Genomic DNA, 26,177 nt, shown 5'->3' on the forward strand with positions numbered 1-26,177 from the left:
CAGTATTTTGAGTTTCCCTTGTGGCTCAGCTGGTAAAAAATCCCCCTGCAATGAGGGAGAGAGAGCTGGATTTGATCCCTGGGTTTGAAAAATCCCCTGGAGAAGGGAAGGGCTACCCACTCCAGTATCCTGGAGAATATCATGGACTGTATAGTCCATGACGTCACGAACAGTCAGACAGACTGAGCAACTTTAACTCTCATGGGATTAAAGTAGGAGTTGTGTTTCATTTAGAACCTTCAATTTCCCTTGCCTCCTTTTAAAAGCTATCCTTGGTATTGTCTGATTTGAACTGCCTATGTATAGGCTTTAAAATATAATTTAGGACTCAAATCTTAGTTCTGAGGGTATAGGTTTTTTCCTTTTAATTTGGGAATTAATATAATTTGGGAATTATTTATTTTGCAATATTAGTAAGAATGGGGTAAATGATGTTGCTGTTAATGTCTTAGAAACTTAACTATAAACTATCTGGATCAATTGTACACATGGAGATTTTCTAATATTGTCTTGTAGAACTCTTCTTGTGTAGTTTGTTAAAAGGCCATTGATTTTATGATCATAGTTGAATTGTATCTTACCAACATTTCCAACCTCTTGGTTGAAATTTATACATAAAGTGGGAAAATTTTTCTTTTATTATTTTCATGCTAGATAAGACTTTGCAATAATTTTCATTACTTCATTTGTATAACCCAAGGCTTTAGAATCTTCAAAAGCACATATGAGTTTTTCATTGGTTTATATGTGTGTAGTTTCAACACATGAAAGACAACTTGTACTTAACATCAAAATAAAAATTTTATAATTTTATATTTCTGTATAATATATTGTAAGTAGTAATATATTGCTGTTAGATTTAGATATTTTAATATTCTCATTTTTGAAATGAGTGTTTTTGCATTGCTTAGTTGATTGATTATTAAGTAAAATTATAAGGCTGTCTCTTCTAAAATAGGGGAAAATTCAGTTCAGTTCATTTCAGTCGATCAGTCGTGTCCAACTCCTTGTGACCCCATGAATTGAGGCACGCCAGGCCTCCCTGTCCATGATCAACTCCCGGAGTTCACTCAGACTCACATCCATCGAGTCGGTGATGCCCTCCAGCCATCTCATCCTCTGTCGTCCCCTTCTCCTCCTGCCCCCAATCCCTCCCAGCATCAGAGTCTTTCCAATGAGTCAGCTCTTCGCATGAGGTGGCCAAAGTACTGGAGTTTCAGCTTTAGCATCATTCCTTCCAAAGAAATCCCAGGGCTGATCTCCTTCAGAATGGACTGGTTTGATCTCCTTGCAGTCCAAGGGACTCTCAAGAGTCTTCTCCAACACCACAATTCAAAAGCATCAGTTCTTCGGCACTCAGCTTTCTTCACAGTCCAACTCTCACATCTATACATGACCACTGGAAAAACCATAGCCTTGACTAGACGGACCTTTGTTGGCAAAGTAATGTCTCTGTTTTTCAATATGCTATCTAGGTTGGTCATAATTTTCCTTCCAAGGAGTAAGCGTCTTTTAATTTCATGGTTGCAGTCACCATCTGCAGTGATTTTGGAGCCCCCAAAAATAAAGTCTGACACTGTTTCCATTGTTTCCCCATCTATTTCCCATGAAGTGATGGGACCAGAAGCCATGATCTTCGTTTTCTGAATGTTGAGCTTTAAGCCAACTTTTTCACTCTCCTCTTTCACTTTCATAAAGAGGTTTTTAGTTCTTCTTCACTTTCTGCCATAAGGGTGGTGTCATCTGCATCTCTAAGGTTATTGATATTTCTCCAGGCAATCTTGATTCCAGCTGGTGATTCTTCTAGCCCAGCGTTTCTCATGATGTACCCTGCATATAAGTTGAATAAGCAGGGTGACAATATACAGCCTTGACGTACTCCTTTTCCTATTTGGAACCAGTCTGTTGTTCCATGTCCAGTTCTAACTGTTGCTTCCTGACCTGCATACAGATTTCTCAAGAGGCAGGTCAGGTGGTCTAGTATTCCCATTTCTTTCAGAATTTTCCACAGTTTATTGTGATCCACACAGTCAAAGGCTTTGGCATAGTCAATAAAGCAGAAATAGATGTTTTTCTGGAACTCTCTTGCTTTTTTGATGATCCAGCAGATGTTGGCAATTTGATCTCTGGTTCCTCTGCCTTTTCTAAAACCAGCTTGAACATCTGGGATTTCACAGTTCACATACTGCTGAAGCCTGGCTTGGAGAATTTTGAGCATTACTTTACTAGCATGTGAGATGAGTGCAATTGTGTGGTAGTTTGAGCATTCTTTGACATTGCCTTTCTTTGGGCTTGGAATGAAAACTGACCTTTTCCAGTCCTGTGGCCACTGCTGAGTTTTCCAAATTTGCTGGCATACTGAATGCAGCACTTTCACAGCATCATCTTTCAGGATTTGAAATAGCTCCACTGGAATTCCATCACCTCCACTAGCTTTGTTCGTAGTGATGCTTTCTAAAGCCCACTTAACTTCACATTCCAGGATGTCTGGCTCTAGGTGAGTGATCATACCATTGTGATTATCTTGGTCATGAAGATCTTTTTTGTACAGTTCTTCTGTGTATTCTTGCCACCTCTCCTTAATATCTTCTGCTTCTGTTAGGTCCATACCATTTCTGTCCTTTTTCAATCCCATCCTTGCATGAAATGTTCCCTTGGTATCTCTAATTTTCTTGAGGGATCTCTAGTCTTTCCCATTCTGTTGTTTTCCTTTATTTCTTTGCCTTGATCACTGAGGAAGGCTTTTATCTCTCCTTGCTATTCTTTGGAACTCTGCCTTCAGATGCTTATATCTTTCCTTTTCTCCTTTGCTTTTTGCTTTTCTTCTTTTCACAGCTATTTGTAAGGCCTCCTCAGACAGCCATTTGACTTTTTTGCATTTCTTTTCCATGGGATGGTCTTGATCCCTGTCTCCTGTACAATGTCGTGAACCTCTGTCTATAGTTCATCAAGCATACTATCTGTCAGATCTAGACCCTTAAATCTATTTCTCACTTCCACTGTATAATCATAAGGAATTTTATTTAGGTCATACCTGAATGGTTTAGTGGTTTTCCCTACTTTCTTCAGTTTAAGTTTAAGTTTGGCAATAAGGAGTTCATGATCTGAGTCACAGTCAGTTCCTGGTTTTGTTTTTGTTGACTGTATAGAGCTTCTCCATCTTTGGCTGCAAAGAATATAATCAATCTGATTTCGGTGTTGACCATCTGGTGATGTCCATGTTTAGAGTCTTCTCCTGTTTTTTTTTGAAGAGGACGTTTGCTATGACCAGTGTGTTTTCTTGGCAAAACTCTATTAGCCTTTGCCCTGCTTCATTTCATATTCCAAGGCCAAATTTGCCTGTTTCTCCAGGTGTTTCTTGACTTCCTATTTTGCATTCCAGTCCCCTATGATGAAAAGGACATCTTTTTTGGGTGTTAGTTCTAAAAGGTCTTGTTGGTCTTCATAGAACTGTTCAACTTCACTTTCCTCAGCCTAATTGGTTGGGGCATAGTCTTGGATTACTTTGATATTGAATGGTTTGCCTTGGAAACGAACAGAGATCATTTCTGTTGTTTTTGAGATTGCATCCAAGTACTGCATTTCAGACTCTTTTGTTGACCTTGATGGCTACTCCATTTCTTCTAAGGGATTCCTGCCCACAGTAGTAGATATAATGGTCATCTGAGTTAAACTCACCCATTCTAGTCCATTTTAGTTAACTGATTCCTAGAATGTTGACGTTCACTCTTGCCATCTCCTGTTTGACCACTTCCAATTTGCCTTGATTCATGGACCTAACATTTCAGGTTCCTATGCAATATTGCTCTTTACAGCATCGGACCTTGCTTCTATCACCAGTCACATCCACAACTGGGTGTTGTTTTTGCTTTGGCTCCATCCCTTCATTCTTTCTGGAATTATTTCTCCACTGATCTCTAGTAGCATATTGGGCACCTACTGACTTGCATGACCTTAATTGGGAATTGCATTTCATGGAAAATGGATTATTTATATGAATCTTTTTTTAAATATAAATTTATTCGTTTTAATTGGAGGCTAATTACTTTTGGCATTGAAACATATAATATACATTTCTATGAATCTTAAATTAAAAATTTCTCTTCAAAATACTTTGACAAATAAGGAGCAAACGTTCAAACTTTGTGAGACAAGATTACATTGTTAGGCTTATTCTAGATAGTGGGTTTATTATACATTTCTATATGTTTTCAGTAGTGCAGAATTGAGCCTATTTATTCTGTAGAATTGTGACATTTAGATTTGAAGCTTACCAACAACATAAAATTCATATTATGGAATTTTTATAAAGTTTGCTTGTTAACTACAGAGTTCTGTTTATGTAACAACCTAGTCAAAAACTGACATTAAATAAGAATAATTTATGATTAGGGTATATATATGTTCTGGCTTACCTGGAATTGTCCTGATTTACACCTATGTTCTTCATATACTAATTAACAGTGCCTCCTTTCATTTAAGAAATGGGCTAATTGGGATGATGAATTATATGAATGTATTCACATAATAGAATTCCTTTTAATAAATATTTATTGAAGACCAGCTGTGTGTCTGGAACTGTTCTAGGTGCTGGGGAAATGCTAATAATTAATTTAAGAAATGACATATTGAGTAACTTAGAAATGTTTATCTATTATTGTTATCAAAAAGTGATCAGGTAAATTGACTTTGTCATGGAATATAATGAAATAAAATATGTCATTGGTGCAGGATAATTGAATACTGCTAAAATAACAGTTTATTAAATACATTGAAAGGAACCTATCAAGATTTTTTAAGAAATTAAAAGATACATTATAGATTTATCAATAAGATGGTAAGAATACATTGCTTTATCAAGTTAATAAGCACTTTAAATTTTTTCAACTTGCCTTAAACTCATAGGTGTAAAAGAAAAACTTCAAATATAAAATGTACAGTGAGAAAGTAGAGTAAAGGACATAGATTTTAAAATACTGAGAAACACTGATCTAGATCAATCTACAGTGACACAGTCAAGGTCATTCTTCCAACTTTTGAAATTGAGCCAAAAGTGGATTTTGTCATCTAAAGGATACTTTTAAAATACATCTTCCTAAAAGAGCTTTGGTGGCATTAGGATAGGCAAATGAATTGGCCAATCAACTGTAACTCCTTTGGCAATTCTTTGGGCAGTTAAGAGTTAGACCCTGTTTCTGATTTTATTGTTGATATATAATTCAATTTTATTGGAAGAAGGTGATGTTAGAAAGTGACCTAAGTGATGTTAGTCAATGATAAAAATTCCTTTGAAATGTTTCCTGTAGAATTGCTCAGTCCTTATAATTTATATAGTCCTTTTAGTTGATTCTGCCTTCTAAATTGTGGTTTGTGTTCATAGAATTGCTTGAAATCTTTTTCATATAATTCAAATTGAATTTCTAGGTGCAACATTTTCTGACTAGAACATTTTTAAACCTATCTATATATACTCAGTCCCCTTTGACATTAGACTTCATTTACTATTCAAAAGAATTTGCTGTGTTGTGCTCAGTTGCTCCAGTCGTGTCTGACTCTTTACAACCGCATGAACTGTAGCCTGACTGGTTCCTCTGTTCTTGGGATTTTTCAGGCGAGAATACTGGAGTGGGTTGCCATGCCCTCCTCCAGGGGATCTTCCCAATCCAGGAATTAAACCCGAGTCTTCTTTGTCTCCTGCACCGTGGGGCAGATTCTTTACTGTTGAGCCACCAGGGAAGCCCCAAAAGAACTTAAATAATATTAAATTGTAATAGTTCTAAATATAAATCAGTTTACCTTTAAATACCACTGTTCTACCACTAAGATTTTTAACTTTTAAATAATGCAGAAGGACTTCCTGAAGACTCTATGGAGTCATTGTCTTTAATAGTTGTTGGGTTTTTTTCCTAAGAAACATTTGTGGTTTACTGAAAAGAGTCTGGGTTTGAAGATCAGACCATCCAGCTTATGATCATGGCTCTATTCATTATAAGCTATGTTATCTTTGGCATATTTTTAACCTTTTTCAGCCTCATTTTCCCAAGTTTGTTGAAACAGATAAGAATGCTAAGTACTAGCCCTAGTACATAGAAAGTATTTGGACTATCATATGTGCTCTAAAAATGTTTATTGAATGTGAATCTAGATTTCTTTAGTTGTTCAAATTTTATTATGTATCTTTACTTTGTAATTGGATTTGATTTCTACTGCTTATATAACCGTGGGGAGAACCATTAAATTCAGTTAGTTACAATGGTTACCAAACTGAAAGCAACTCAGACATGGATCAAATACTGCTGAAGTTCAGAGCAATTGCATCTGGTTTGTTAATTGCTCTGGCTGCCTATCTCCAACTATTCTGGGAACTACTGATTTAGAATTGGTTATTAGGTTCATTTTAACTTTACTCAGCACAAAATAAATGATACGAACTGTCTGTGCTTTGTCACAGAGAAACATGTGACATAGACCCTGCCCTTAAGGAGCTAACAGTAGGAAGTACCCATTGTGGTCTATTATTTGCCCTTCCTCCCCACCAATTTTCTCTACAGAATTATGAGTGGCACTACGATCCTTATCTAATTTGCAGCAGAGCCTTTAAGCCTGGGTGAGGAGCCAAGAGAGTCCAGGAGGGAGGATGTCATTTGAGATCTGTGTGTTTGCCCAGCTTGCTGCCACTGCAATTATCCTGGGACCACTAATGTTATAATCATCTTTTATAAGAAAAGACCTTTTTAAGTATCACTCCTAAATGCAACTATTGCAATTGTCTTTTGGTTGCCTTCTCAGACATTTGCCTTTTCAAAAAGTTGTGTCCAGCACTCCTGAGGTTATTTTTCAGTACAACTAGATTGATTGTGGCATTCTATTTCCTATGAGGCTCAAATATTAATATAGTTTCCCCTTTCTGCCTCAGGATCACATATCTAGCTTTTGCCTTCATGTTAAAAAAAAAAAAAAGAAAATATTTTTATTCGTTTGACAATTGTAAAACTGAACATTTAAGAGTTCTATTAGAAACACGGTTTTTATAAACTTCTTTTAAAATTCCATTTATAACCTGTAATTATTGAATAAGGTGATCCTAATTGCAGCCATGAAATTAAAAGACACTTACTCCTTGGAAGAAAAGTTATGACCAACCTAGATAGCATATTGAAAAGCAGAGACATTACTTTGCCAACAAAGGTCTGTCTAGTCAAGGCTATGGTTTTTCCAGTGGTCATGTATGGATGTGAGAGTTGGACTGTGAAGAAAGCTGAGCGCTGAAGAATTGATGCTTGTGAAGTGTGGTGTTGGAGAAGACTCTTGAGAGTCCCTCGGACTGCAAGGAGATCCAACCAGTCCATCCTAAAGGAAATCATTCCTGGGTGTTCATTGGAAGAACTGATGCTAAAGCTGAAACTCCAATAATTTGGCTACCTCATGAAGGGAGTGGACTCATTGCAAAAGACCCTGATGCTGGGAGGGATTGAGGGCAGGAGGAGAAGGGGACGACAGAGGATGAGATGGCTGGATGGCATCACTGACTCGATGGACATGAGTTTGAGTGAACTCTAGGAGTTGGTGATGGATAGGGAGGCCTGGTGTGCTGCGATTCATGGAGTCACAAAGAGTTGGACACGACTGAGGGACAGAACTGAATTCTTCTAAAGCTTTGAATCACTCTTTCTATGCATTTGTAAGAGAATGTACCAGTGTAAGAATAGGACATCCTTTTGTGACTAAGCTAGTTTTGTTTATAGGCCAAACAAACATTCATTGACTTTTAGTTTAATTTTTAAGAGGCTTAGAAATGTTTTTTAAATTGTTTTCTTCATGTTCTACTTCAGCATGTTCAAAATCATCCTGTGATGAGAGACCTTGCCTCATTTCTGGACCTAGGTTTTAATTGTCCTTCTTTCTTTGACTTGCCTTAATATTTATGTCTTGAATATTGTCTGTTCTCATGGGAAACATTAGATAACCTTCAAAAAATCGTTCTGAACATAATATGTTTTCATAATATGATGATGCTAGCACCTATCATACACAGAAATCATTGTTAAAGTCAAAATTGAGAATGAAAAGAACATGCTATTTATCCAGCTGTATTCAAATATGACAGAACAAAGCGACAGCAATTTTAGAATAAAAATTTCCATTTCCATTTTCTCTCTACACACTCACAGTCTGAGTTTGTGATGGGTGGGATCTGTATTACTGGCCTGTTACCTGATCAGATACTCAGTACTGTAATTTGGGAAACTGTGAACTATCTATTATTATGTAAAACAACCAAATAGACAACCTCCCTTAACTCAGTTGTGTCTTAATTTAAAAATTTAAGCACACCTTCCCATCAAGTCTTATTAGCACTGGCAACATCCAGGCCCACTTGAATGTTCTGATACCTATGAACAATACAGAAAAAAACTGGTGGTCTGGATTGGGCTATGTAGATAGCTGATCAAGTAATTTGTGTCAAGGATGTATTTCATTTTGCCAGACCTGGAATGAAGGGATTCTCAGAGGAGTCAAAAAGGGCACTAAAAGCCAGAGGACCAACCACATCATCTTCAAAATTCCATGATTTGAGAGTCCAGGTTCACGGACTAGGTCTGGTGGAGAGGCACATAGAAATCCAGGTGAGGGGTATGGGATGGGAGGGGCTGGTAGCAGAACCAGGAGATTAGAATTTGGAGGAAATAAGATCAGAGGGAGAGAAAGAGAGTGGGTGTGAGAGTGAGAGACTAAATTAGTAGTGAAAGATGCCCACAAACAATGGCAGACATTTTGTGACTCAGACTGAAAGGTCAATCAGGCTTTGTGTCTGTGGGTTGAGCCATCTTAAAGAAAAAAAATATCATAGATACTTCCCTAGGTGAGTTTTCATTTTACTAAGGAGCCCAGAAAACATTGCATTAAAATAAACTATTATAAGGAGAATTTCAGCTCTCTGTCTGATGAGTGAAGTAGTTTTGAGAAGTTGGACCATTTTGGAGTCCTATTTTCCACTTATCATCATGATTAAGAGGACACAAACTATGGCCAAACTGCCTGATTTTGAATCTCAAATGTAAAGATTTAACAGCTTAAGACTTGGTCAAATTCCTTAACCTTTTATGCCTTAGTTTCTTCATCTTTGAAATGCAGAAAACAGTATGATCTACTGCACAGGATTGTTATGAGGAATAAATGAGTTAAGATATATCAGGCTCTTCATTGCATAAAGCAATTGCTGTGTTGTTGCTTTTGATCAGTTGCTCAGTTGTGTCTGACTCTTTGCCACCCCGTGGACTGCAGAACACCAGGCTTCCCTGTCCTTCAAAATCTCCTGGAGCTTGCTCAGACTCATTTCCACTGAGTCGGTGATGCCATCCAGCTATCTTGTCCTCTGTCATCCCCTTCTCCTCCTGCCCTCAATCTTTCCCAGCATCAGGGTCTTTTTTAGTGAGTTGGCTCTTCGCATCAGGTGGCCAAAGTATTGGAGCTTCAGCTTTACCATCAGTTCTTCTAATGAATATTCAGGACTGATTTCCTTTAGGATGGGCTGGTTGGATCTCCTTGCAGTCCAAGGGACTCTCAAGAGTCTTCTCCAACCACAGTTCAAAAGCATCAGTTCTTCAGTGTTCACCCTTCTTTATGGTCCAGCTCTCACTGGAAAAACCATAGCTTTGACTAGACGGACCTTTGTTGGCAGAGTAATGTCTCTGCTTTTTAATGTGCTGTCTAGGTTGGTCATAGCTTTTCTTCCAAGGAGCAGCTTTTGATTTCATGGCTACAGTCACCATCTGCAGTGATTTTGGAGCCCAAGAAAATAAAGTCTGTCACTGTTTCCATTGTTTCTCCATCTATTTGCCATGTAGTGATAGGACCAGCATTTTTTTAATGTTGAGTTTTAAGCCAGCTTTTTAACTCTCCTCTTTCACCTTCATCAAGAGACTCTTTAGTTTCTCTTTGCTTTTTGCCATAAGGTTGGTGTCATCTGCATATCTAAGGTTATTGATATTTCTCCAGGCAATCTTGATCCCAGCTTGTGCTTCATCCAGCCCAGTGTTTCACATGATGTACTCTGCACAGAGTTAAATAAGCAGGGTGACAATATACAGTCTTGATATATTCCTTTCCCAGTTTGGAACCAGTCTGTTGTTCTATGTATGGTTCTAATTGTTGCTTCCTGATCTGCATACAGGTTTCACAAGAGGCAGGTAAGGTGGTCTGGTATTTCCACCTGGTTTAAGAATTTTCCACAGTTTGTTGTGTCCACACAGTCAAAGGATTTACTGTAGTCAATGAAGCAGAAGTAGATGTTTTTCTGGAATTAGCTTGCTTTGCGTGTGATTGAACAGGTGTTGACAATTTGATGTCTTATTTCTCTGCCTTTTCTAAATCCAGCTTGTACATCTGGAAGCTCTTGGTTCAGATACTGTTGAGCCTCACTTGAAGGATTTTGAGCCTTACCTTGCTAGCATGTGAAATGAGTGCAATTGTGTGGTAGTCTGAGCATTCCTTGTCCTTGTCCATCTTTGGGATTGGAATGAAACTGGCCTTTTCCAGTCCTGTGGTCACTGCTTAGTTTTCCATAGTTGCTGGAATATTGAGTGCAGCACTTGCTATATAAGTTTAAACAATTATCTTTGTAAAATAAGGCATGTTAGGCTAAGGCAGAGGTCCCCTAATTTACACTGAACAAGTCGTAAATACAATGTAGAAATGGGCAAGGAATGTGGTGTGTTCCTACAATCAACTGTCCTATGACTTAGCTGTACTGGGAGATGTTCCTCAGACCTTGCTAGGAACACTTAACTAGTTTTCTCCAGGTGGTTTCCTCTTGGCTAGCAGCTTGCTGTTCAAGCCTGCAGAGACACTGTGCTCCATGACAACAGTGCCCTTGATGTGTGAAATATTTGAGTATATTTTTCAGCCTTTCATGGCTGTGATAAATATCATATCTGGAATATTTGGAGATGTCACTGTCTGTATAATCTTGTATTTGTTCAGAACCAGGAAGTCATATGCTCATTGAGGAGACTAAGGGAAAATAGGTTTGGAGAATAAACATAACAGAGGATCTTGACTGCCAGGCTAGGTGCTAATTTCCTAAGTAACTCCAGGTATATCACTTAATATCAAGATCTGTTTTTAATCTGTAAGGTATCAAAGTTCAGTTTGCTCAACTCTTTGGTATTCTAATTGCCTAGCCTATCTAAAAGATAGGCTTCTCATTTTGTAAAGAAACCTTTCCTAAGAAATTGTATATTTCTAAGCCGTGTGTGTTAGTTGATCAGTCGTGTCAGATTCTTTGTGACCCCATGGATTATAGCTCACCAGGCTCCTCTGTCCATGGGATTTTCCAGGTAAGAATATTGGAGTGGGTTACCATGCGCTCCTCCAAGGGATCTTCCTGACCCAGGGATCGAACCTTAGTCTCCCGCATTGCAGGCAGATTCTTTACCATCAGAGCCAAAAGGGAAGCCCAAAAAGTTATTCTGGCCCATAAAGGGATCAAACCCATGACCTTGGTGTTATTAGCACCACACTCTAACCAACTGAGCTAACTGGCCACAACATTCACTTTTGAAGCCTTATGTGGTATTAAAATTTTAGATCCCGTAGAGCATTGCCCCTAACTTTTAAAAATTTCCTATAATATATTTTAAGTTTGTGGCAAGGAAATATATAATAGCTAGCTTTCCCTTAGGCTCCAGACTTCCTTGGATTAAGAATCAGAAGACCGGAATTCAAATCTGATCAAATGGTATGAATTGGTCAAGTTTCTTTACTTTTAGTAGTTTTTCATCTGTGAAATGAAAAATAATGCAACATTTGTGTTAGTCACTCAGAAGTCACTCAGAGTTGTGACCCCATGGACTATAGCCCACCAAGTTCCTCTGCCCATGGAATTTTTCCAGGCAAGAATACCGGAGTGAGTAGCTGTTCTCTTCTCCAGGGGATCTTCCTGACCCAGGAAATCAAACGCAGGTCTCCTGCATTGCAGGCAGATTCTTTAACATCTGAACCACCAAGGAAGCCCCTGCAACACTTAATGATGATTAAATTAGCTCTCACGTAAAATCTTTTAAGACAATACTTTGTTAAATACCTTGGTTTATTTTTCTTAATCCTTATTTTCCTTTCCTCTAATTCTGATGGAGCTTCTGGAGAAAGAGCCAATCCTATAATGGTTGTTTGGCAATGTTAATTTTTTTAAAACTTTTTCCCCCAAAGGACCGAAGAATTTTGCATTTATGAAAGATCAGAAATTACTCTTTTATGTGAGAATTGTGAAGATATAGCCATTGACCAATTGTTATCCATAGAGAACAGTAATGTGATGAGAGCATATTATGCTGAAGGAGAGATATTTCAGGATACCTTCATTTCCGGACCCCGAAAGGATGAGCTAATAAAGCACAATGGGCTAAAGACCCAGCTGTGAGGTTAGGAGCCTAGATGGCAGAATTCCATGGATTGTTCTTACTCTTTTGGGATCTGCGACATGAATAGACCTCAGTTGATCCAGGAATAGACTTCCCTTTTGCAGCTAGAGAGAGAGGAAACTGAAGGAGAGGTGAGTGTGCCTGGAATAGACAGGAGAGTTGAACTTAATTTAGGAGTTGCTGGGTGTCCTTCTCTTGCTCATACACAGTAAAATTTTAATGACATTTTAAGTGAGTGTTTACATTTTAAGAAGAAAATTCTCATACATTGGGTGAGAAAAAAAACCAGCCTGTACCTCGATCCATGAGCCACACTTCCTGTGCAGTGGTCCCTAAGTAATTCCTAAGAGTACAATTGCTGCATTTATGAAACTTTTTATTTACTAAGTAGTGGATAGTAGCATATGGGAGCAATGACAATAGCTGACTGATGAGAAAACAAAGAAATTCCAGTATTTCACTCTTTTGAAAAAAGTCATTCAGAATTTAGTCATATTGGTTCAGCTGTTGTAACCAAAGACTGATAAGATAATAGAGGTCTTTGTGGTGGTTTTGTACTGAAATCCTTTATCTTTATGATGCACTGGGGCCCTTTAGAGTGGAAAGCTTTTAAAACTGCTGTTAGATTCAGAACTCAAATTAGCTGCTGGTATACTGGGACAGGGGTTCCTTTCTCGGGCAGTCACCACAGAGTAACTTTTATCAGGGGACCTTCTGACGGATTGTTATTTTCTTCAGCTTACCCTATTTATTTTTGTTGACTTTCTGCCGTTCTATTTTGTGACATTTAAAAGAACACTGTATCAAAAAGGCCAGTGCTAAATGGTGGACTGAGCTTGTGAAGTAGAGACATCACAGCCCATCTGATGTGTGAGGAGGCTGCAGTTTGAGACGCCGCAGTTTAACCAGGTTACCTGTGGGCAGAAAAGATCAAATGCAGCCTTCTTTTATGACTAGCATTGTATTTTATCTTTCTTCTCAAACAATGTCCATTAAAAAAAATTAGAACTAACCAGGGAATTGATTCTCAAGAGCATTTCTTTTCAACTTAATTTAAAATCTTTCTGTATTGTTGACTGAGCTCTGTGATTAAATTCTTTAATCCTTTCTAGGATTGATGTGGAAGAGTATATATCTATCAGAATTCCACTCCAGTGTTACTGCCACCTCTCCCCATCATTCCAAACACACTGTTCATACCCAGACTTGTAATTTTGTTCTTTAGTCCTATTAACTATATTAAAGTGGTATGTGATCCAATAAAGAAGAATGGTTAGGTAGAAGTCTTATTTTAAATTTGCTAGGACACATTTCTAGATGATGCCAAACTAATTTGTTAATATTAGTCTTATTTGACTTGGTAAACATTGCGTTTTAATACTACTACCCCTCATTTTGTAAATATGAAGAAATAAAAAACATGCAGAGAATTTCACAAAACTCAATTTAGCTGTCCTTGCTTGCTCTCTTTCCCTCTCTCTCTACTTCCCTCTTAGTTTCTCCCCTTCTGCCTTCTCTATTTCTTTTTCTACCAATTCCCCCTCACATTTCTAATTTTCTCTGTCTCTCTTTCCACTGTTGTGCTTGTTTCTGGGTTTTCTCATTAGAAAAATCTTAGTCATCACCATACAGCATTGATCCACTTTCAGAGGACCAATATTAAGAGAGTGACCTATTTAAGATTTTTATATTTTAAAAGTCCTAGATAGGGGAATATTGTAAAAGAGGTGCGGCACATCCATTTATTAAAGTACTATCTGCAAGGTGCCTCCCATATCCAGATGTGGAATCTTTAGGGACTTCCCAATGCCCAGTCTTATTTCTAGCACCACTGATTGTAATTATGTATATTTCACATGGGCAAAATTAACTAGCAGATTGTGATACTAACTTTTAGGAGCTGATGTTTAAAAAAAAAATTTCGAACTTGATTTTTAATTTTTTATTCTATAATCAAGAAAGGATTTGTCCTAATTGTCTTATTATTTTACCTAAATTCCCATCTATTTTTAATTTCTCTATCAGCTTTGTACCTTGGGACAGGTAGTTATACTTTGTAAAGTTTAAAATAAATAGTCTATTTTAGTTATTTTTTTTCAACTTCTTCTGATTATGACCAAAAAAGGCTAGAGGGCTGATTTTGAAACTGTTATGGTAAAAGATGGTATTTGAAAACTTTTGATGAGGGAAATTGCTGCTGTATTTACATTTTGAAAAGTGTTTCCTTATTTACACACTATTGACTTCCTATTGAGACTCAAAATTTTAAGTACAACTGGTAAAGAATTCAATGGATCAAACTCAGTAAATCTGAAGTCACTGGAATAGAGGCCCCTAAGAAAAAAATGTGTCAATTTTAAAGGTCTTTCCTAACTGAAGACCATTTTGTGATAGAGCCAAAGGTTAATAAAATCAGTAGTGAATGTAGCAATTTTACAGATAAGCTATTCACAACAAGTGTAGTTACTTGAATAAAAAGCTAATTCAGTTCTAAAATGCCACATGCAGTAGCAGTGAATAGCTGCTTTTAGGTGCTTTCTGGAGGAGGATAAAATACAGAATCACGGCACTCTTCTCTTCAGCGTCCCTGGCTGCCTGTAAATTGCTGTGAATGGGGCTGTGGGCTGACAGGCTCTATTAAGACAAACTGCCTTTCTCATCGGAGAGATAAAATAAATCAGGTGTTTAGTCAAATTAAAATACTTCAGCTGGAGCAGGCCCTGGGGAGCACTGATCCACCTGACTAATCTGAGAGAAACTCAAGACAGATGTGGTTTGGGGATAAAGACGACCCCATGAAAAACACACACACAACAAAAACCCTATTGCATTGTCTTTCCAGTTGGAGAATACAGTTTACAGCACAGAGTGTCAGGCACACTCTGTGTGTGATAGTGGATAAAAGCAGGCGCCCTAACTTGTAAAGAAGCTGTGTACGGAAGCTTTTTTTGCTGGTTTATGAAACTACTTCTGTTTTTATGAAGGAGAGATATTTTCTGGCAGTGGTTTTAAGAATCATTTTAAGATAGCCTGGAGATGAGAAACAGATGATGTAGGCAGCTACTGATGACCTCTGCTGGCCTGGGCAGATCCTCAGGATCTGATCTACTTTTTTTCTAAATTGATTTGCTCAAACCTCAAAATGTAATTTAAGACAAGATTTCCTACATAGAGTTAGGCTACCTTCTAAGAGCATTCTATAGGGTCATTTGCCTTCTTTAATATGTAGTTAGGTTGCCCCGCTACATCTTATTAAATTGTCTACTTTTAAACAACTCTGGCAGTTGTTAGTTCCTTTGCTATGGTAAAGTTTCACGTTCAATTAAACTAGTATTTTTGAGATGAAGTAACTCGTGTTTGCAGGTTGATTAGTCAGTGTGATTTAGACTTGATATTATTTTTATTATAGGGGCATACAAATTTGCTGTTAATTAAAACAAAAATCCAGCACCACGGATTTTAAATACTTGAGTTTAAACCACTACATGTGAACAAATACAGTGGGTATAGAACAGAAAAATGACTACATGCATATGTATGTTTAGTCCTATATGTGTGTGTGTGTGTGTGTGTGTGATGTCACTCAGTCGTGTCCAACTCTTCCCGTCAGGCTCCTCTGTCCATGGGATGCTCCAGGCAAGAATACTGGAGTGAGTTGCCATTTCCCTCTCCAGGGGATCTTTCTGACCTAGAGATCGAATTGGCAGCTCCTGTTCCTCGTGCATTGGCAGGTGGATTATTTTACCACTGAGCCACAAAACTAGAAATCAGTTTACATTATATAAGAGCTTATATTATCTAAATGTATAGGCTAAAATGTGTGTGTGTGTATTCATATATATCCACATGTATACTTCCCATTTCAGGAGCAATTTTAGATTTGTTATACTACTTTATTTCATTCAAACTGCATTTGTCATGCCACTCACACCTATTCAAAACATATACGTGCTTCTCAAATTTAGGGATAATATAACAATAGCCTTATATGTGCACCTAACTTTTCGATTTAAATATACTGGTGATCGTGGCTTGTTTTCTTCTTAAACATGTATCTTTTTTAAGGTCAATGAAAGACTAATTTAGATATCATTGAATTTTTACAATTAAACAACTTGAATAGCATGCTGATTTGTAAAAAGATTCAGTTAAATGGTGTTCTCTATTAATTCAGGTATACATTCTATTAGTATTGGAAGCATCTATTCATTTATGGACCTGTTAGCTTCACCTTGAACAGAAGAGGTTAAGAAGCCATTTATATGTTATCTTCAGCTTCTCTGTTTCCTATGCAGGGAAGAAAGCAAAATATATTAAAGGTTTTTGAAAAGATGTAGTTTAACCTAGGAGAGAAGAGAAAATTTTCCAGTCTTTACTTTACTGGGGAATCTAACTGCCAGATCCAACTCTTGTATTGGTCCTTGCCCCAAACTTCCTATGAATGCTCTTCTTTATTAACAAAGAATTATGGCACAGTAACTTTACCAGTGTCCAGTAAGTGTTCTCTTAACTCACCTCATATATGTTCAGTTCAGTTCAGTCATTCAGTCATGTCCGACTCTCTGCAACCCCATGAACCATAGCACACCAGGCCTCCCTGTCCGTCACCAACTCCTGGAGTTTACCCAAACCCATGTCCATTGAGTCGGTGATGCCATCCAACCATCTCATCCTCTGTTGTCCCCTTCTCCTCCTGCTCTCAATCCCTCCCAGCATCAGGGTCTTTTCAAATGAGTCAGCTCTTCGCATCAGGTGGCCAAAGTATAGGAATTTCAGCTTCAGCATCAGTCCTTCCAATGAATATTCAGGACTGATTTCCTTTAGGATGGGCTGGTTGGATCTTCTTGCAGTCCAAGGGACTCGCAAGAGTCTTCTCCAACACCACAGTTCAAAAGCATCAATTCTTTGGCGTTCAGCTTTCTTCACTGTCCAACTCTCACATCCATACATGACTACTGGAAAAACCATAGCCTTGACTAGACAGACCTTTGTTGGCAAAGTAATGTCTCTGCTTTTCAATATGCTGTCTAGATTGGTCATAACTTTCCTTCCAAGGAGTAAGCGTCTTTTAATTTCATGGCTACAGTCACCATCTGCAGTGATTTTGAAGCCCCCCAAAATAAAGTCTGACACTGTTTCCACTCTTTCCCATCTATTTGCCATGAAGTGATGGAACCAGATGCCATGATCTTAGTTTTCTGAATGTTGAGCTTTAAGCCAACTTTTTCACTCTCCTCTTTCACCTTCATCAAGATGTAGGTATAACAATAAAATTACAGGTAAATCAGAATGTTGTTACTTCAGAATGTTGTTGTTACATACAAAAAATATATAATAAAATTTGCATATATCCCATTTATCTGTTCTAATAACTTCCAAACTATTCTTCACACTATAGCCAGAATGCCCACATCATCTCTTGTTTAAAATATTTTAGTGATTTTGAAATTTTCTTAGAATAAACCTGAAGTTCATCTAGCATGGTCTGTAAGGAGCTGAATGGTGTGACCTTTTCCTACCTCTCTAGCCTCATTTCGGAGAAGGCAATGGCACCCCACTCCAGTACTCTTGCCTGGAAAATCCATGGATGGAGGAGCCTGGTAGGCTGCAGTCCATGGGTTCGCTAAGAGTCAGGCAAGACTGAGCGACTTCACTTTCACTTTTCACTTTCATATATTGGAGAAGGAAATGGCAACCCACTCCAGTGTTCTTGCCTGGAGAATCCCAGCGATGGGGGGAGCCTGGTGGGCTGCCGTCTCTGGGGTCGCACAGAGTCGGACACGACTGAAACGACTTAGCAGCAGCGGCAGCAGCAGCCTCATTTAGTACTCTACTCTCCTTTGTTGTTGTTGTTGTTGTTGTTTTGCCTAAGTTTTACTACCTTCAATTTCTGGAACACACACTGACACTCTCCCACCACCTGGCACCTCCCAGGGCCTTTGTCTATGTTGTTTTCTCCTACTGAAAACCTTCTTGACCACCCTCCACCTCTGACTAGTTAATTCTTCATGTTTCTGTTAACTTATTACCGATACCTTTTCAGGCATACCTTCCTGAGTCTTGGTCCTCCCAAACTTGGTTAAACCTCCCAGCAAGTATCTGTCCTGTTTATAATTCTTATTTAGTTGTCGTCTACACTTATATATGTGATTGCTTGGTGAGGGTGTGAGTAGGAAACTCTGTCTGCTTTTTCTTGCTATGGTATCTGTATCCTTGGTTCTTGATATAGTACCTGAGATTCAGGAAATATTCTTTAATTAAAGTTTAATGAAATGAGTAAGTAAATTTCATACTTGTTTTATATCTTCTCATTCCTATATATCATTAACATCTATATTAGTGGAGCTTGTTTTACTTTGGAAGAGATTTTATGATTCCCCTCTAGGAACCTGATTTTGTATTTTAATATTTCTGGATCAAGAAGTTCTTTCTTTCACTAGGCTTAAATTCCTATTGCTGAAATAAAAACTCATTTAAAACAATCACTCTCAGTAGCTAGAAAGAACAACTGGTTCCAATCCTTGAGATACAGAATTTGTTTCCATATCAGTGAAGTACATTTTCTAATATCATTTCACTATCTTATTTTTCTTTTAATTTTGATTTTAGGCCACCTTTCAGCTCAACCAGGATTTCCCTGGTGGCTCAGATGGTAAAGTATCTGTCTACAGTGTGAGAGACCCGGGTTCAATCCCTGGGTTGGGAAGATCCCCTGGAGAAGGAAATGGCAATCCACTCCAGTATATTGCCTGGAAAATCCCATGGACAGAGGAGCCTGGAAGGCTACAGTCCATGGGGTCGCAAAGAGTTGGACATGACTGAGCGACTTCACTCACTTTCAGATCAACAAATCTTTAAGGATTATGGAACATTGACAGTTATTTAGTTATGTGTTTACTTATTTATTTTTAAGGTCATGAATTGGCACTAATACCAAAGTAATCCTAAATATTGTAGCTTCTCAACTGATATCAGGTCTTACCTTGTGAGAATCATATATTAGTAAGGGCTAGCCAACATCCTTTGAAGGCTCCCTTTTCCCATGGGCCCACTCAAAAAATAGGTCCTTTCCTAATTAAAATATGTTCAGTTTCTCAGATTGTCCTCGGGCTTTCTTAGCAGGAATGAGGGGAATTGCATAAGGAGATTGGAAGTCTCCTCTTCCACACAAACAAAAATTGGCAATCCTTATCTCTTTTGACAGCTGGTGGCATCTTTCTGAAAAGCTTTCAAAGCATAGATCATTTCTTCATAATGAAACCTGTGTGCTCACATACAGTGGGTTGAAATTCTTATCTTATGCTACAGTAAAATGCTCTAATTTCAAGTCACAAAAGGATTCTGTACCCTTTACTTAGGAGAGCTGTGCAATTTGCCCATAAATAGACTGTTCAGCACCATTAGTGCATACTGTAAGTGTGCAGTGACATCATAACCTTTTCAACCTTTCCAACCTTGAATGTGTTTTTTCCCTTTGAAGAATGACAAATGACAAAGGGGTGCGTGAGCCCCCCAAGCAATAGTTTTGCCTTTAAGGATGAACTTGGGGGCTTTAGCTTGATCCCCTCACAGGAGGAAAAAAAAAAAAAATCAGTTTCATTGTCACCTGAGGCAAGACACTTTTATTTGTTTATTTTTTTCCTCTTTCTGTCCCTGGTCCCATAGCCAAGAGAGACCTCAGACTTCTAAGCTTCAGAGATAGATCTTTGCACGATAGAAAAATTTTATGAGGGCAGTGATCAGAAAAGTACTGAAATAACATTTATTAAGTACCTACTATGTCTTAGATTCTCTGTTAGTCATTGAGGGTAGAGGTGATTATAGAATATTAATAAAACATATAGTTTCTAATCTTTGGTACTAAATAGCATACGTTTCCTAGCTTGACAAGATAGATTTGGGTGGAGAAGGAAGGGGAATGTGGTGAAAGGGAGAGAATAGAGTAGTTTGTTCTGTTTTGTTTTGTTTTAAAGAACAAGAGGGAAGAGTATTTTATTGGCAACAGTCCTTTTTGTTGGCAGGGCAATGACTAACTCTAGTGCTCATTCCATTGCTCTCCATAGAGTTCTTGCACTCACAGTGACCTCCAGTTATTGTCCCAGATATTGGTGTCTTAGAGTAGTTCCTTTCTAAATCTGCCTACCCACTCACTTCCCTAATTCATTCAGAATTTTCTCAAACTTGTGAGATATATTTTCACTTCCATTTTAGGTACACCTGAGAGCCTGGCAGAAAAAGAACGGCAGCTCTCTACCATGATTACCCAGCTGATCAGTTTACGGGAGCAGCTCCTGGCAGCGCATGATGAACAGAAAAAACTGGCAGCCTCACAAATTGAGAAACAACGGCAGCAAATGGACCTTGCTCGCCAACAGCAAGAACAGGTGAGCCCTGCAAAAGGAGCTGATGAACTGGAGATGTGGAATGTGCCAAGCTCAGAGAGTAATCACATTGATTGGTTTATTTGTCATAAGCCTTCCTAAAAAAAGACAAGGAAAGAAAGAAGCCTTCTGGAAATCTAGGGTCGTTGAGAATACTGAGGGGATATGTGGAGGACAAAGAAAGGCATAATAGAACTGGTCATAACTGAAGTGATAATATTGTTCCAGAACATTTGCATTTGATTAATTACTCAGGGATACTTGTTCATGTAGGTATCACATATATCCCTAGTGTAGCTTAACCATGAGTAAATCGCTTCTCTCTGGATTTCTTTTCTCATCCAGTAAAAGAAGATCCTGGTCTAGAAAAACTTTGAGAATCTTTTAACTTACTGGTTCAAGCTAGGGTGACTACATGTCTCAGTTTTTCCAGAATAGCCCTGATTAATATCTGTTTTCCAGAGTAATTATTAATACTCCCCTCTTCCACCTGTGAAAGTTGTGCTGGCTAGGCTGATAAATTATATGGTCACTCTCTTTTAGCATAGGTAAATCATTAAAAACAAATTAACACATGGCTCCTGGAAGAATTTGACTTCATTGATTTAGAAGTGAGAAGGAAGAAAAATAGCAAAGTTTAAGTGTGTATCTTTTAAAAAATAAATCACTTTCCCAAATATTTTTCCTGTCTCATAAGAGTACATTAATCTAACAACAAGGATCCTATAGAGTAGTCCCTGATGCTTTAGATCAGACAGATCCAAATTAATGTGCAGTTTTTAGGAATCTGACATTATTACTGGAATTATCTTTTCAGTTAACTGTATTTTATAGGGGTATATAGAGCAATATATGCTCTGTTGATTTTAATGAGTTGTGACGTCTGGTATTTTATATGCTTGAATATTTGCCCACATGTAGGAATATGGACTCAGCCCCTAATGGAAAATAACATAAAGGAACACTGTAAAAAATCAGAAGTTAGAATGTCATTTAGCCATCCAGAGATGACACAGTAATTAACTATTGACACTTGTGAATAAGCTAGCACAAATTAATCTTGACACATTTGCAGACGAGTGATATCTTACAGTGAACACTTTGTAATTATATTTCAAAATGAAAATTAAATGACACTTAAAACTAGGTTGTCATGCTCAATGAAGCGAGCATGTAGCTCAACCGATTGGCAAATAAAATTCAGAATTTGAGCCACATGGTGCTTATGTACCATACTTCACTGTGTCAAACCCATACGTCTAGAGTGGATGATAGTAATTGCACTGTGGTGTTTTGGATGCATTTCTATGCAGCACTTTATCATTTAGGAGGGACCATCAATATTAGATGTCTAGCGGTGTTTCACTGGATTGCTAAGAGGAAATAAATATTCAGAGATCCAGCATGTATACCTAGAGTTGCAGAGTTGTCCATTTCTGATTTGAATGGTGGTAAACAGAGTGAGCCTTTTCAACTTGATTAAATACTATTTCCATTTTGCTTATAAAGCTTTGGGGAGGAGTGGTCCCATTTCTTAAACTGTAGCCTGTGTTAGGGGCAGCTTTATCATGACTTCTAGTATGAACCAGTCATCACCAGAAACCATTAAGCCATATTTGGGGGCAGACTGCTATTTGTCATCTTCTGCTGAAAGGAATGTAATTTGGGTATTTCCCTCTACTCTAGGCTAAAATATCAAAAAGACTCAGGAAGTATACAGCTGAGGGGTAATTCACACTCATTTCCAACACTGTGCATTTTAGAATGTTTTGGAAATAGAAGAAATAGGGAAGAAATAACTCTTGCCTATAGGCATCATGAAACCAAGTCATCCTAAGAGCTTTCTGGCCATTTTTTTCTCTGGCTTCCTAGGTTGGCAGTGAGTGTGTTCTCACTAAGGGGCATTCCCATGGGTTTCAAGCTCCAGCAGCTCAGATTTTGAGGTAATAAGCAGCCTGACACCTAACTCATGTTTTATAGTAAACACTATTATCCTAAAGAAGTTCTTTGCTCTCCTGAGGGGAAGATTCAGTCTTCAATGGGGCTTGCATTAAGTGGTTAATGTTTTTTTTTATAGACCAGATGACATGTTAAGATGTTGAATTTGTTGGATGAAGCAAGGGAATACAAAACTTATATGTGGATCCTGTACTATAAAACTAACACATTACAGTAAAAAAGATATGAATAAATATGAAATTTTGTTTGTTTAAAAAAAATGCTTTGTATGTTATGCATTACATCAGCAAAAAAAGATAAGTTTTTGATTTTTGCTGTTTTTTTTTCTTTTGACATTCCCTTGACAATATTTGTAAGCATTATCAGTTCTAAAAATCTTTACAGTAGAAAAGGTCTCACCAAAGTAGGCCATATTATAGATAATAGAAAGTTCTTTCATGTCTTTGCTTATGGATTTTACTTTTTAAATCCAAATTAAGCTCCTCAGAAACATGTAGCCAAAGTTTTCCTGCCTTTATTCTCCAAGGATCAGATTTTGAAACTCTCATTTTTTCCAGATGACCAGTGCAGATATAGATGAACTGCTCAAAAATGTAATACAAGGTGGGCAGTTTTCATGTACAGGTCAAGATTTAGGGGTAAGCAGAGAGATGGCACCTGTTTGAAATATTTCCCTTCTCTCCAACTTTCTGATTCTGCCTCTCTCATTTTATAGGAATTCTTTCGTATTAGAAGTACAGTGAAACATTCTTGTAATAACAGGAGATGTATCTCAGGTAATGGCAAAGGTGTAAGCATTTCATTTTAACTTAATGAAATTTTATTTCTGATAGATTGCAAGACAACAGCAGCAACTTCTGCAACAGCAGCACAAAATTAATCTCCTGCAACAACAGATCCAGGTCTGTGTATTTATTACTCTTGTCTGATTATACTTAGATACTTTCCTCCTTGAAAATGGAATTTAAAATGCTGCAAATGCACCCTTCTCTATAAACAGCACCAATAGGGCTTTTATTCAAGGATGTTGTATACAGTTGTATAAATGGATGTAGGAAATATCGACTTGGTGGAAGTCTAAGCATTCTTTTCTGATGTGATGCATAAGCAGGATAAACCTTACCTTTTTTGCCATCTGCCATTTGACTAATACAACCTAGTGAAAACATAATGGTTTCCAAGGTGGCATACTCATGCTAGTTTTATTGCCACAAAATTACTTGCTCTGTATTTTACCGTCTGATAGTATCATGGGTAGAAGCTTATGTTTATTTGCTTGTTAGGATGTCTGATTGGGCCAGTTATGAGAAGAATCTTATGATCTAGGAAAAGGTTGGTAATAATTAATTTGTTCTTTTTAGATATTAACTGCATTTCTGCTAGATGCTAAAAGGAATATAAAGATTAGCAATTGTCTTCAAGAAGCTTATAGTCTAGAAAGGAAGAAAAACTTGTTCTTGAGTAATTGTAACACAGTTTAGAAATTTCTTTTTCTTTATTCCTTTTCTTTCTTTCTTTCTTTTTTTGGTGGCAGGGTAACACAATATGGAGATCATAATTACAATGGCCTGAGAAAGAATTCTGGTTTCTGTTATTCCGTTAGATATTTGACAGTTAATTCAACTAACAGCTATTTGACATAGGTAAGGGAAGTGATCTCCATTTTTGGATATGCGCATAGGTGGGTGTGTGACTTCTAGAAAGCCTTAGAGTAAGAAACTGGTTGTCTGGTGATTAAACCTCAGGCATACCAATCCCAGAGTTACAAGTACCCACCACAGACTCTGGGTTTCTCTTGGTTGTTGTAGATATTTTCTATACTGGGATATATTATTCAGCCTAGTTGGGGCACTATATTCTGAATTATATTAGTCCTTTCCTTGGGATTAGTATTACACCTTCCTATGTTTTTAAAAATCATTTACATAAAGTTATTACTTTTTTCACCTTACCAATGAAAGTCAATGATTTAGATCTTTGCTTCATTGTGTAGTCACACTTAGTGTTCTGGGTAGTAGTCACTGCATTTAAAATACCAGTTTGGTGTCTGAAGAAGTATTTGTACCTAATTTGGCACTTTGCCCATCTTTACTAGGAAGTTTTAACTAGTGTTTGTTGTTGTTGTTTTAATTAGTTCTGATTCTGTATTCCATACTCAAGTCTATATGTTTCAAAATAATGAATCCAAACATAATAGATAGTATGTCTCTGGCATTTTGGACAGTCAGCTTTTATAATTAAATCTTGGAATAATTTTTTATCCTGATATCTTATGACTCATGCTGAGATCCTTAATTAAATAACTGTCCAGGTGTTCCCTTGCTCTGCCCTTATTAGAATTTTCAGTGTGTCTCCCACTGCTAAGATCAAGAGTTTTAGCCTGTGGCTTCCTACATTTTTCTCTAGATTCCTCTCTAAGAACTTAGTAGGTGTTAAATAACCTGATTGTTTAGAGTACTCTCTGTTTCTCCTATTTGTAAAGCAGAAATGGAAGAAATTCCCTGAGATGTTTTCATATCAGTTACTTATTATTAATGTTTATACTACCTCTTTATTACCTACTTCGTTATTTGTTTTGAATATATTTCACTTCTTAGTCCAAAGTTGTTTGCATTAACTGGATGTCTTAACTGACGTGTACCTGTGGTAGTGAGGATCTCAGATGAATAGCAACGAAATTAGTTCAGAGTATCTTTGTGAAATATTATAGGCATTTATTGATTATATTTTATAGTCATAACGACTGTATGAGTTGAAATCTTTTTCAGGAAACTAGAACATGATCTTAAAATATGTTTGTCAGAATGTTCAATTTGAGAAGACAAGGAAATTGGTTTTTCAAGTATTTTAATAGAAGTTCAATTGCTTTAAATTTTATACATATTTCTCATTGTTTAAATTTTTAAAAATTGAAGCCTATCAGGCCTTGATCTCATCAGTATAAACTATAAAAATCATAGACAGATTCAAAATAGTTACATTAATTTTATTTTTTATTTTTTATTTATTTTTAATTAATTAATTTATTTATTTTTAATTTTTACTTTACAATTCTGTATTGGTTTTGGCATAGATTGACATGAATCCACCACATTAATTTTAGAAATATGGGATTCTTTGTAACAAGAATTCGTATTTTATTTTAGAAAAAAAGAGGAGGCAATAATCTGTATTACAGTTTAGTCTGTCTCGAGCTACTGCTTCACTGCATATCTTGTCAGTGTTTATCTAATCGAGTATAAGACCATTCAAAGAATTTTTCAAATACTGAAAAACATTTACTCCTTACACAAAACATATTCATCTCTGACACAAAGCACATATTTGATATTCAGAATTTTAGTTATTTTCTTGGGAGGGAAATGGTTTAAGTGTATTTTCACATAAGGTTTTTGGCCAGCCATAGGCATGATCA

General features: G+C 37.2%; 1 protein-coding gene across 12 annotated transcripts in view; it reads left to right on the forward strand.

The window, feature by feature from the left end:
* SOX6 (SRY-box transcription factor 6) overlaps window positions 1-26,177 on the forward strand; it is a 712,355-nt gene that overhangs the window by 467,646 nt on the left and 218,532 nt on the right. For all 12 annotated transcript variants that reach the window (XM_040258270.1, XM_040258272.1, XM_040258273.1 and 9 more), the window contains 2 exons: window positions 20,634-20,806; window positions 23,596-23,664. In XM_040258270.1, coding sequence (XP_040114204.1) covers window positions 20,634-20,806; window positions 23,596-23,664 — 242 coding nt within the window. The remainder of the gene's footprint in view (window positions 1-20,633; window positions 20,807-23,595; window positions 23,665-26,177) is intronic.

This window comes from Oryx dammah, unplaced genomic scaffold (assembly GCF_014754425.2).
Source record: "Oryx dammah isolate SB20612 unplaced genomic scaffold, SCBI_Odam_1.1 HiC_scaffold_17, whole genome shotgun sequence".
Classification (NCBI taxonomy): Eukaryota; Metazoa; Chordata; class Mammalia; order Artiodactyla; family Bovidae; genus Oryx; species Oryx dammah.